This window comes from Bombina bombina, chromosome 1 (assembly GCF_027579735.1).
Source record: "Bombina bombina isolate aBomBom1 chromosome 1, aBomBom1.pri, whole genome shotgun sequence".
NCBI classification, from domain to species: Eukaryota; Metazoa; Chordata; class Amphibia; order Anura; family Bombinatoridae; genus Bombina; species Bombina bombina.
In genome coordinates, this window is record NC_069499.1 from 143,486,843 (window position 1) to 143,499,947 (window position 13,105).

Sequence of the window (13,105 nt, forward strand, 5' to 3'; positions counted from 1 at the left end):
GGAGAGGTTACTTCATAACTTGGATGTGGTTCGTGCCTTGAAGTTCAATCTTCAGGCTACAACGGATTTCAGACAGTCTACATCTTTTTGTGGTGTATTCTGGGAAGCGCAAGGGACAAAGGGCCTCTGCTTCTTCCTTGTATTTTTGGTTGAGGAGCTTGATTCGCTTGGCTTATGAGACAGTGGGACATAAGCCTCCTCAGAGGATCATGGCTCATTCAACTAGGGCTGTGGCTTCATCTTGGGCATTCAAGAATGAGACCTCTATGGAGCAAATTTGTAAGGTGGCTACCTGGTCCTCCTTACACACTTTTACAAAGTTTTACAAAGTTTTACAAATTTGATGTTTTTGCTTCTGTGGAAGCTGTTTTCAGGGGAGAGGTTTTGCAGGCTGTGGTGCCCTCAGATTAGGGTCTGCCTTTTACCCTCCTGGTTTCATTCAGTGTCCTCTAGATCTTGGGTATATGTTCCCAATAGTAATGAATGAAGTCGTGGACTCTCCTCCCTTTAGATGGAAAACATAAATTATGCTTACCTGATAATTTAATTTCCATCGAGGGCAGGAGAGTCCACGACTCCCGCCTGTATCTCCGTAGGGCGGACCTAAATGTAATCATCTTCTGGCACCTTTTATACCCTGATATTTCTCCTACTGTTTCTGGTTTCCTCGGCAGAATGACTGGGGGATGAGGGAAGTGGGGGAGGTATTTAAGCCTTTGGCTGGGGTGTCTTTGCCTCCTCCTGGTGGCCAGGTTCTTAATTCCCAATAGTAATGAATGAAGCCGTGGACTCTCCTCCCCTCGATGGAAATGATCAGGTAAGCATAATTTGTTATTAATGTCTGCTTGTGGGCAGCACAGCAGTGGAGGGGGGGACCCTATGATACAGAAAATACCTATGATGAGGAAGGTGAAGAGGCACAACACTACAGAAAAATCGGGATTATGGGTAGGGCCCTACAGTAGTGATCGCAAGGAGGTTGGGGGACCGTTGCACTACAGAAAAAATAAGTCTATAAACTGGGCACTAGCAGATATTTCCAGTACCTAAGGTGGTAGACACCATTGGGAGTGGGAGGGTTAGAGAGCTGTTTGGGATGGATCAGGGAGGTGGGAAGGTAAGCGGGGATCCTACACTGCAGAAAATAAATAAAAACAATTAATTTAAAGGGACAGTATACACCAATTTTCATATAACTGCATGTAATAGACACTACTATAAAGAATATGCACAGATATTTATGTAAATATCCAATATAAAACCTTTTAAAAACTTACTTAGAACCTCTGGGTTTAGTACGCTGATGAGGTTATTCTGGGACACCCAGCACAATGTTATTAAAAAAAATAAGCAAAACTATACATTACATAAAAACACTACCAGATGAGCTATATAAACGGATCATCTACAAAACATTTATGCAAAGAACAATCTAGTGTACAATGCCCCTTTTAATACTTGCAGACTGTCTGCTAGTATCTAAGATGATGGGTGTGGGGTGGAGACCTGTTTTGAAGGAATCGGGGAGGTGGGAAAGTAATCCCTGCATTAAAATACTATTACCCTTACCAACTAGCTAGTTAACCCCCTCACTGCTGGGAATTTCAGAAGTGTGGTGCTTTCTATTTGCCAAAAACTAATTGCAAAGCCATGCTTGCCTGCTATTTCTGAACAAAAGGGACCCCAGAGAAGCTTTTACAACCATTTATCTAATGACTGCAGTAATTGTGTGTAATTTAATTTCAGTGAGAAACCCAAAGTTTGGGAAAAAGTTAACATTTGTTTTAATATGATTGCAAATGGCAGTGAAACAGTGGCATGAAATATACCAAAATTGGCCTAAATTAGCACCTTGAGTTGTCTACTAAAAAAAATATATGTCCAGTGCATCTCCATTACGTGAGGACACATACACACACCGGAACTATCTGTGACCAGTGTGACTGTTACCCTGAGCATGTTTAAATCTTACTACTTGTAAGTGCATTTTATTTTATGCGTGTTGTTTGTAAATAAATGTATTACCTTGAATTTGGGGATGCGCTCTCCTTTTTGTCTTCATTTTTTTTTTTTTTTTTACAACTTAAACTTTCCAAACAAAGGGTTACATTTGCTTCCTTATGGTAATTGTTAACCACAGACTCTACATATGTCTGGATTTTTTTTTTTTATAAAAAAAATATTTTATGTGTATATATCATCTTTCATAAAATACTATTTTCTTTAACCCCATTGTACCAGTTTCATAGTGGATTATATACAGAGTCCGGTTTTGTTTTAGCAGAAGGTACAGTAATACTTCAAATGTTTACTCTTAGTTGTGAGCATTATTTCGAGTTTTCCACATAAATGGTTAAACAAATACCAGATGCCAAGCTGCCATGGTTGACTGTAAATTTGTAAATTAACCCCAAGATTAATTATCCCTCTATTTTGCTCACAATTGTTCAGACCCACAGTTTTTGACCTTTAAGGTTTTTATGGCTGGCTCCTAGGTTTTATAGACATTTGTCATGGTCTAGAAAGATGCTCCCCTTTTTTTTTCTTTTTTTTTTTTTCTCTCTCGTAGGTTGGTATGAAGATAAAATTTTTCATATCAATGCTTTTGGATTCCCACCTATTGAACCTTCCAGCACTACAAGGTGAGAGTGGAATGATCTGTGTATGAAATAAATAAATAATAATAATAACAAAAATATAAAACATTGCTTTGTATTTGGTAACTAAGATAAAGAAATCTAGCTTTGTACTTTTTGCAGGGCATATTATGGTAATATCAATTTTTTTGGTGGACCCCCTACAACATCTGTAAAAGCTTCGGTAAAATTAAAGCAGCTGGAAGAGGAAAATGAGGATGCCATGTTTGTTTTTGTGTCTGATGTTTGGTTAGATCAAGTAGAAGTTGTTGAAAAACTTCACACTATGTTTGCAGGTATGTGCGGTATGTTTAAGAAATGTCTTTAGCCTTACAAAGTAAATGCAGACTTTTAAAATCTTCAAACTCTAAAGACTTTTTTTTTTTCTTTTTAAAGATCAAATAAGTTTAATTTTATAAACTACTTCATCAACAACTTGAGGAATATTCATAAAAATATATTAAGTCAATCATCCACTGTAAACTAATATAATTCTAAACATGCCACTTTTTTCATTGGGATGAAATGTATTCTAATTGCTCATATTGCTGTAACTAAAACTTTGTGAAAATGTTTGCCACAAAATGTGATTTATGTTGCAGTAAAGAAATACACACCCTACGTTTCAAATAGACTAAATGGGTTATTAACATAACCAGTTATTTTTTTTTGCAATTATCATTATTCTTTTGATACCACTGCAAAAATCAGACAAAAGCAACATTTGATTCAAGGTAGAATTCAAATTTATTACAAACTGTCATCATAGACACCTTCATTGACATGTTTAAAAACCTTTTATCAAATCTTTTGTTTTGCCACTTTACATAATAATATTGCATGTTGTGACCGAATAATAAAAGATTTGATCTGAGCGACTTTATAACTATCCAAAGTATGTTAACAATATGGAGGCATGGGTTTATAGACCTGTTTGTTTTTGCAGTGATACTCTGATCAGTTTTGCAAAGCCATGTGAAAAAGCTGCTTTCTTTTACAAGATATGACGAGTCCACGGATTTCATCTTCACTTATGGGATATTGCCTCCTGGTCAGCAGGAGGAGGCAAAGAGCACCATGTATATGTGTGTGTATGTGTGTGTGTATATATATATATATATATATATATATATATATATATATATATATATATATGTATATGTATATGTATATGTATATGTATATATATATATATATATATGTATATATATAATTTTGTTTCATGTAATTGGCAAGAGTCCATGAGCTAGTGACGTATGGGATATACATTCCTACCAGGAGGGGCAAAGTTTCCCAAACCTCAAAATGCCTATAAATACACCCCTCACCACACCCACAATTCAGTTTTACAAACTTTGCCTCCCATGGAGGTGGTGAAGTAAGTTTGTGCTAGATTTCTACGTTGATATGTGCTGATGCCCGGTTTTCCTCTCAGAGTGCAGTGAATGTCAGAGGGATGTGAAGAGAGTATTGCCTATTTGAATTCAATGGTCTCCTTCTACGGGATCTATTTCATAGGTTCTCTGTTATCGGTCGTAGAGATTTATCTCTTACCTCCCTTTTCAGATCGACGATATACTCTTACGTACCATTACCTCTACTGATTCTCGTTTCAGTACTGGCTTGGCTATCTACTATATGTAGATGAGTGTCCTGGGGTAAGTAAGTCTTATTTTTTGTGACACTCTAAGCTATGGTTGGGCACTTTATTTATAAAGTTCTAAATATATGTCTTTAAACTTATATTTGCCATGATTCAGGATGATCAATATTCTTTATTTCAGACAGTCAGTTTCATTATTTGGGATAATGCATATGAATAATCATTTTTTTCTTACCTTAAAAATTGTTTCAAATTGACTTTTTTCCCTGTGGGCTGTTAGGCTCGCGGGGGCTGAAAATGCTTCAATTTATTGCGTCATTCTTGGCGCAGACTTTTTTGGCGCAAAAAATTCTGTTTGTCATTTCCAGCGTCAAACTTGACGCCGGAAGTTGTTCGTGTTTGCGTCATTTTTTTGACGTTTTGCGCCAAAAATGTCGGCGTCACCGGATGTGGCGTCATTCTTGGCGCCAAAAATTTTTTAGGCGCCAATAATGTGGGCGTCTTTTTTGGCACAAAAAAATGTGGGCGTCATTCTTGTCTCCACCTTTTTTTCACATTATTTCAGTCTCATTTTGCATTGCTTCTGGTTGCTAGAGTCTTGTTCATTGGCATTTTTTTTTCCCATTCCTGAAACTGTCATTTAAGGAATTTGATAATTTTGCTTTATATGTTGTTTTTTCTTTTACATATTGCAAGATGTCTCACATTGACCCTGGATCAGAATCTACTTCTGGAAAGACGCTGCCTGATGCTGGTTCTACCAAAGTTAAGTGCATTTGTTGTAAACTTGTGGTAATTGTTCCTCTGGCTGTAGTTTGTGATGAATGTCATGATAAGCTTGCTAATGCAGATAGTATTTCCATTAGTAATATACCATTACCTGTTGCTGTTCCTTCAACATCTAATACTCAGGATGTTCCTGTTAATATAAAAGAATTTGTTTCTAAATCTATTAGGAAGGCTATGTCTGTTATTCCTCCTTCCAGTAAACGTAAAAGGTCTTTTAAAACTTCTCATTTTTCAGAGGAATTTTTAAATGACCGTCGTCATTCTGATTTGTCTGTTTCTGATGAGGATATTTCTGGTTCAGAGGATTCTGTCTCAGATATTGACACTGATAAATCTTCATATTTATTTAAGATGGAATTTATTCGCTCTTTACTTAAAGAAGTTTTAATCGCATTAGAAATGGAGGATTCTAGTCCTCTTGATACTAAATCTACTAAGCGTTTAAATTCGGTTTTTAAACCTCCTATAGTTATTCCAGAAGTTTTTCCTGTCCCTGATGCTATTTCTGAAGTAATTTCTAGGGAATGGAATAATCTGGGTACTTCATTTACTCCTTCTCAAAGGTTTAAGAAATTGTATCCTGTGCCATCTGACAGATTAGAGTTTTGGGACAAAATCCCTAAAGTTGATGGGGCTATCTCCACTCTTGCTAAACATACTACTATTCCTACAGCAGATAGTACTTCCTTTAAGGATCCTTTAGATAGGAAGATTGAATCCTTTCTAAGGAAAGCTTATTTATGTTCAGGTAATCTTCTTAGGCCTGCTATTTCTTTGGCTGATGTTGCTGCTGTTTCCACTTTTTGGTTGGAGGCTTTAGCACAGCAAGTATCAGACCATAATGCTCATTAACTTCTTCAACATGCTAATAACTTTATTTGTGATGCCATCTTTGATATCATTAGAGTTGATGTCAGGTATATGTCTTTAGTTATTTTAGCTAGAAGAGCTTTATGGCTTAAAACTTGGAATGCAGATATGTCTTCTAAGTCAACTTTGCTTTCTCTTTCTTTCCAAGGTAATAAATTATTTGGTTCCCAGTTGGATTCAATTATTTCAACTGTTACCGGGGGGAAAGGAACTTTTTTGCCTCAGGACAAAAATCTAAAGGTAAATATAGGGCTGCTAATCGTTTTCGTTCCTTTCGTCAGAATAAGGAACAGAAGCCTGACCCTTCCCCTAAAGGAACGGTTTCTGTTTGGAAACCTTCTCCAATCTGGAATAAATCCAAGCCTTTTAGAAAGTCAAAACCAGCTCCCAAGTCCACATGAAGGTGCGGCCCTCATTCCAGCACAGCTGGTAGGGGGCAGGTTACGATTTTTCAAAGACATTTGGATCAATTCGATTCACAGTCTTTGGATTCAGAGCATTGTTTCTCAAGGGTACAGAATAGGTTTCAAGGTAAGGCCGCCTGCGAAGAGATTTTTTCTCTCGCATTCCAATAAATCCAGTGAAGGCTCATGCATTTCTGAAATGTGTTTCAGATCTCGAGTTGGCTGGAGTAATTGTGCCAGTTCCAGTTCTGGAACAGGGTCTGGGGTTTTACTCAAATCTATTCATTGTACCAAAGAAGGAGAATTCCTTCAGGCCAGTTCTGGATTTAAAGATATTGAATCGTTATGTAAGGATACCGACATTCAAAATGGTAACTAAAAGGACTATTCAGCCTTTTGTTCAGCAAGGGCATTATATGTCCACAATAGATTTACAGGATGCATATCTTCATATTCCGATTCATCCAGATCACTTTCAGTTTGTGAGATTCTCTTTTCTAGACAAGCATTACCAGTTTGTGGCCCTTCCGTTTTGGCCTAGCAACAGCTCCAAGGATCTTTTCAAAGGTTCTCGGTGCCCTTCTCTCTGTAATCAGAGAACAGGGTATTGCAGTATTTCCTTATTTGGACGATATCTTGGTACTTGCTCAGTCTTCACATTCTGCAGAATCTCATACGAATCAACTTGTGTCGTTTCTTCAAAGACATGGTTGCAGGATCAATTTACCAAAGAGTTCGTTGATTCCTCAGACAAAGGTAACCTTTTTGGGTTTTCAAATAGATTCAGTATCCATGACCTTGTCTCTAACAGAAAAGAGACGTCTGAAATTGGTTTCAGCCTGTCGAAACCTTCAGTCTCAATCATTCCCTTCGGTAGCTTTATGCATGGAAATTCTAGGTCTCATGACTGCTGCATCGGACGCGATCCCCTTTGCTCGTTTTCACATGCGACCTCTTCAGCTTTGTATGCTGAACCAATGGTGCAGGGATTATACAGAGATATCACAATTAATATCCTTAAATCCCAATGTACGACACTCTCTGACGTGGTGGATAGATCACCATCGTTTAGTTCAAGGGGCTTCTTTTGTTCGTCCAACCTGGACTGTGATCTCAACAGATGCGAGTCTGTCAGGTTGGGGAGCTGTATGGGGATCTCTGACAGCACAGGGGGTTTGGGAATCTCAGGGAGATTACCAATCAACATTTTGGAACTCCGTGCGATTTTCAGAGCTCTTCAGTTCTGGCCTCTTCTGAAGAGAGAATCGTTTATTTGTTTTCAGACAGACAATGTCACAACCGTGGCATATGTCAATCATCAGGGTGGGACTCACAGTCCTCAGGCTATGAAAGAAGTATCTCGGATACTTGTATGGGCGGAATCCAGCTCCTGTCTAATTTCTGCGGTTCACATCCCAGGTGTAGACAATTGGGAAGCGGATTATCTCAGTCGCCAGACGTTACATCCGGGCGAATGTTCTCTTCACCCAGAGGTATTTCTTCAGATTGTTCAAATCTGGGCTCTTCGAAATAGATCTGATGGCCTCTCATCTAAACAAGAAACTTCCCAGGTATCTGTCCAGATCCAGGGATCCTCAGGCGGAGGCAGTGGACGCGTTGTCGCTTCCTTGGAATTATCATCCTGCCTATATCTTTCCGCCTCTAGTTCTTCTTCCAAAAGTGATTTCCAAAATTCTTATGGAACGTTCGTTTGTACTGCTGGTGGCTCCAGCATGGCCTTACAGGTTTTGGTATGTGGATCTCATTCGGATGGCCAGTTGCCAACCTTGGACACTTCCGTTAAGACCAGACCTTCTATCTCAAGGCCCATTTTTCCATCAGGATCTCAAATCATTAAATTTGAAGGTATGGAAATTGAACGCTTGATTCTTAGTCATAGAGGTTTCTCTGACTCAGTAATTAATACTATGTTACAGGCTCGTAAATCTGTGTCTAGGAGGATTTATTATCGAATCTGGAAGACTTACATTTCTTGGTGTTCTTCTCATAAATTCTCTTGGTATTCTTTTAGAATTCCTAGAATTTTACAGTTTCTTCAGGATGGTTTGGATAAAGGTTTGTCTGCAAGTTCCTTGAAAGGACAAATCTCTGCTCTTTCTGTTCTTTTTCACAGAAAGATTGCTAATCTTCCTGATATTCATTATTTTGTACAAGCTTTGGTTCGTATTAAACCTGTCATTAAATCAATCTCTCTTCCTTGGAGTCTTAATTTGGTTCTGAGGGCTTTACAAGCCCCTCCGTTTGAACCTATGCATTCTCTGGACATTAAATTACTTTCTTGGAAAGTTCTGTTCCTTTTGGCCATCTCTTCTGCTAGAAGAGTTTCTGAGTTATCTGCTCTTTCTTGTGAATCTCCTTTTCTGATTTTTCATCAGGATAAGGCAGTGTTGCGGACTTCATTTAAATTTTTACCTAAGGTTGTGAATTCTAACAACATTAGTAGAGAAATTGTTGTTCCTTCATTGTGTCCTAATCCTACGAATTCAAAGGAGAGATCTTTACATTCTTTGGATGTAGTAAGAGCTTTGAAATATTATGTTGCAGCTACTAAAGATTTTAGAAAGACTTCTAGTCTATTTGTTATCTTTTCTGGGTCCAGAAAAGGTCAGAAGGCCTCCGCCATTTCTTTGGCGTCGTGGTTAAAGTCTTTGATTCATCATGCTTATGTGGAGTTGGATAAATCCCCGCCTCAAAGAATTACGGCTCATTCTACTAGGTCAGTTTCTACTTCCTGGGCGTTTAGAAATGAAGTTTCTGTTGATCAGATTTGCAAAGCAGCAACTTGGTCTTCTTTGCATACTTTTACTAAATTCTACCATTTTGATGTGTTTTCTTCTTCTGAAACAGTTTTTGGTAGAAAAGTACTTCAGGCAGCTGTTTCAGTTTGATTCTTCTGCTTATAATTTCAGTTTTTTTCATTATTAAGATTAAAACTTTTGTTTTGGGTTGTGGATTATTATTTTTCAGCGGAATTGGCTGTCTTTATTTTATCCCTCCCTCTCTAGTGACTCTTGCGTGGAAGTTCCACATCTTGGGTATTTATTATCCCATACGTCACTAGCTCATGGACTCTTGCTAATTACATGAAAGAAAACATAATTTATGTAAGAACTTACCTGATAAATTCATTTCTTTCATATTAGCAAGAGTCCATGAGGCCCACCCTTTTTTTGTGGTGGTTATGATTTTTTTGTATAAAGCACAATTATTCCAATTCCTTATTTTTGATGCTTTTGCTCCTTTCTTATCACCCCACTTCTTGGCTATTCGTTAAACTGAATTGTGGGTGTGGTGAGGGGTATATTTATAGGCATTTTGAGGTTTGGGAAACTTTGCCCATGGCTCATGGACTCTTGCTAATATGAAAGAAATGAATTTATCAGGTAAGTTCTTACATAAATTATGTTTTTATTTATGACACTCTAAGCTATGGTTGGGCACTTTATATGTAAAGTTCTAAATATATGTTTTAAACTTATATTTGCCATGATTCAGGATAATCAGTGTTTCTTCTTTCAGACTGTCAGTTTCATTTTTTGAAAAATGCATATGAAATAAATATTTTTTCTTACCTTAAAATTTTCAATTGACTTTTTTTCTTCTAAATTGCGGGCTGTTAAGCTCACGGGTGCAGAAAATGCTACAATTTATTGCGTCATTTTTGGCGCGAGAATATAGTCATTTCCGGCGTCATAGTTGACGCCGGAAGTTTTCACGTAGTTGCGTCATTTTTGACGCATGTTTGTTTTAGACGTTTTTTTGGCGCCAAAAAATGTGGGCGTCATACTTGGCGCCAGTTTTTTTCACATTATTTCAGTCTCACTTTTTAGTTGCTTCTGGTTTCTAGAGGCTTGTTTTGTTTTGCATTTTTTTCCCATTCCTGAAACTGTCATTTAAGGAATTTGATAATTTTGCATTATATGTTGTTTTTTCTATTACATATTGCAAGATGTCACTACCTGACCCTGGATCAGAATCTACTTCTGGAAAGACGCTGCCTGATGTTGGTTCTACCAAAGCTAAGAGCATTTGTAAACTTTTGGTAACTGTTCCTCTGGCTGTAGTTTGTGTTGTCATGATAAACTATCTAACGCGGATAATATTTCCATTAGTAATAATCCATTACCTGTTGCTCCTTCAACATCTAATGTTCAGGATGTTCCTGTTAATGTAAAAGAATTTGTTTCTAATTCTATTCGGAAGGCTCTGTCTGTTATTCCTCCTCCTAGTAAACGTAAAAGGTCTTTTAGGACTTCTCATATTTCAGATGAATTTTTAAATGACCGCCATCATTCTGACTTATCTATCTCTGATGAGGATCTATCTGGTTCAGAAGATTCTGCCTCAGATATTGACACTGATAAATCTTCATATTTGTTTAAGATGGAGTTTATTCGTTCTTTACTTAAAGAAGTGTTGATTGCATTAGATATGGAGGAGTCTAGTCCCATTGATATTAAGACTAATAAGCGTTTAAATTCAGTTTTTAAACCTAATGTAGTTATTCCAGAAGTTTTTCCAGTTCCTGATGCTATTTCAGAAGTAATGTCTAGGGAATGGAATAGTCTGGGTACTTCATTTACTCCTTCTCCAAGGTTTAAGAAATTGTACCCTTTGCCATCTGATAGATTAGAGTTTTGGGAAAAAATCCCCAAAGTTGATGGGGCTATCTCTACTCTTGCTAAACGTACTACTTTTCCTACGGCAGATAGTACTTCTTTTAAGGATCCTTTAGATAGGAAGCTTGAATCCTTTCTAAGGAAGGCTTATTTATGTTCAGGTAATCTTCTTAGACCTGCTATTTCTTTGGCTGATGTTGCTGCAGCTTCCACCTTCTGGTTGGAGGCTTTAGCGAAACAAGTGTCAGACCATAATGCTTATAGCATTGTTAAACTTCTTCAACATGCTAATAACTTTGTTTGTGATGCCATTTTTGATATCATTAGGATTGATGTCAGGTATAAGTCTTTAGCTATTTTAGCTAGAAGAGCTTTATGGCTTAAATCTTGGAATGCAGATATGACTTCTAAGTCAACGTTGCTTTCTCTTTCTTTCCAAGGTAATAAATTATTTGGTTCTCAGTTGGAGTCAATAATTTCAACTGTTACTGGGGGGAAGGGAGCTTTTTTGCCTCAGGACAAAAAAATCTAAAGGTAAATATAGGGCTGCTAATCGTTTTCGTTCCTTTAGTCAGAATAAGGAACAGAAGCCTGACCCTTCCCCTAAAGGAACAGTTTCCGTTTGGAAACCTTCTCCAGTCTGGAATAAATCCAAGCCTTTTAGAAAGTCAAAACCAGCTCCCAAATCCGCATGAAGGTGTGGCCCTCATTCCAGCACAGCTGGTAGGGGAGAGGTTACGATTTTTCAAAGATGTTTGGATCAATTTGATTCAAAATCTTTGGATTCAGAACATTGTTTCTCAAGGGTACAGAATAAGTTTCAAGGTAAGACCGCCTGTGAGAAGATTTTTCCTCTCACGCATTCCAGTAAACCCAGTAAAGGCTCAGACGTTTCTGAAATGTGTTTCAGACCTGGAGTCGGCTGGGGTAATTGTGCCAGTTCCATATCTGGAACGAGGTCTGGGGTTTTATTCAAATCTGTTCACTGTACCAAAGAAGAATTCTTTCAGACCAGTTCTGGATCTAAAAATATTGAATCATTATGTAAGGATACCAACATTCAAAATGGTGACTATTAGGACTATTCTGCCTTTTGTTCAGCAAAGGCATTATATGTCTACAATAGACTTACAGAATGCATATCTTCATATTCCAATTCATCCAGATCACTATCAGTTCCTGAGATTCTCTTTCCTAGACAAGCATTACCTGTTTGTTGCTCTTCCTTTTGGCCTAGCAACAGCTCCAAGGATCTTTTCAAAGGTTCTCGGTGCCCTTCTCTCTGTAATCAGAGAACAGGGTTTCTTCTGTTAAGTGTGATCAGTCCACGGGTCATCATTACTTCTGGGATATTACTCCTCCCCAACAGGAAGTGCAAGAGGATTCACCCAGCAGAGCTGCATATAGCTCCTCCCCTCCACGTCACTCCCAGTCATTCTCTTGCACCCAACGACTAGATAGGATGTGTGAGAGGACTATGGTGATTATACTTGGTTTTATATCTTCAATCAAAAGTTTGTTATTTTAAAATAGCACCGGAGTGTGTTATTACCTCTCTGGCAGAGTTTGAAGAAGAATCTACCAGAGTTTTGCTATGATTTTAGCCGGAGTAGTTAAGATCATATTGCTGTTCTCGGCCATCTGAGGAGTGAGGTAAACTTCAGATCAGGGGACAGCGGGCAGATGAATCTGCATAGAGGTATGTAGCAGTTTTTATTTTCTGACAATGGAATTGATGAGAAAATCCTGCCATACCGATATAATGTCATGTATGTATACTCTACACTTCAGTATTCTGGGGAATGGTACTTCACTAGAATTACACTGTAAGAAATACATAAGGCTGTTTAATAACTAGAGATTATGTTTAACGTTTTTGCTAGAATGTAAAATCGTTTTCATTTGCTGAGGTACTGTGTGAATAAATGTTTGGGCACTATTTTTCCACTTGGCAGTTGCTTAATCTGTTTTTCTGACAGTTTCTGTTCTCCCTCACTGCTGTGTGTGAGGGGGAGGGGCCGTTTTTTGGCGCTTTTACTATGCATCAAATATTTCAGTCAGCAACTCATTGTATTCCCTGCATGATCCGGTTCATCTCTACAGAGCTCAGGGGTCTTCAAAACTTATTTTGAGGGAGGTAATTTCTCTCAGCAGAGCTGTGAG

At 37.9% G+C, this 13,105-nt stretch overlaps 1 protein-coding gene across 1 annotated transcript in view; it reads left to right on the forward strand.

Annotated features, from left to right (window-relative positions):
- The window catches only part of POLE2 (DNA polymerase epsilon 2, accessory subunit), a gene marked incomplete in the record, with an annotated part of 205,906 nt that overhangs the window by 37,722 nt on the left and 155,079 nt on the right, over positions 1–13,105 (forward strand). The window contains 3 exon segments of the mRNA XM_053697663.1: positions 2,239–2,287; positions 2,570–2,642; positions 2,760–2,932. Coding sequence (XP_053553638.1) covers positions 2,239–2,287; positions 2,570–2,642; positions 2,760–2,932 — 295 coding nt within the window.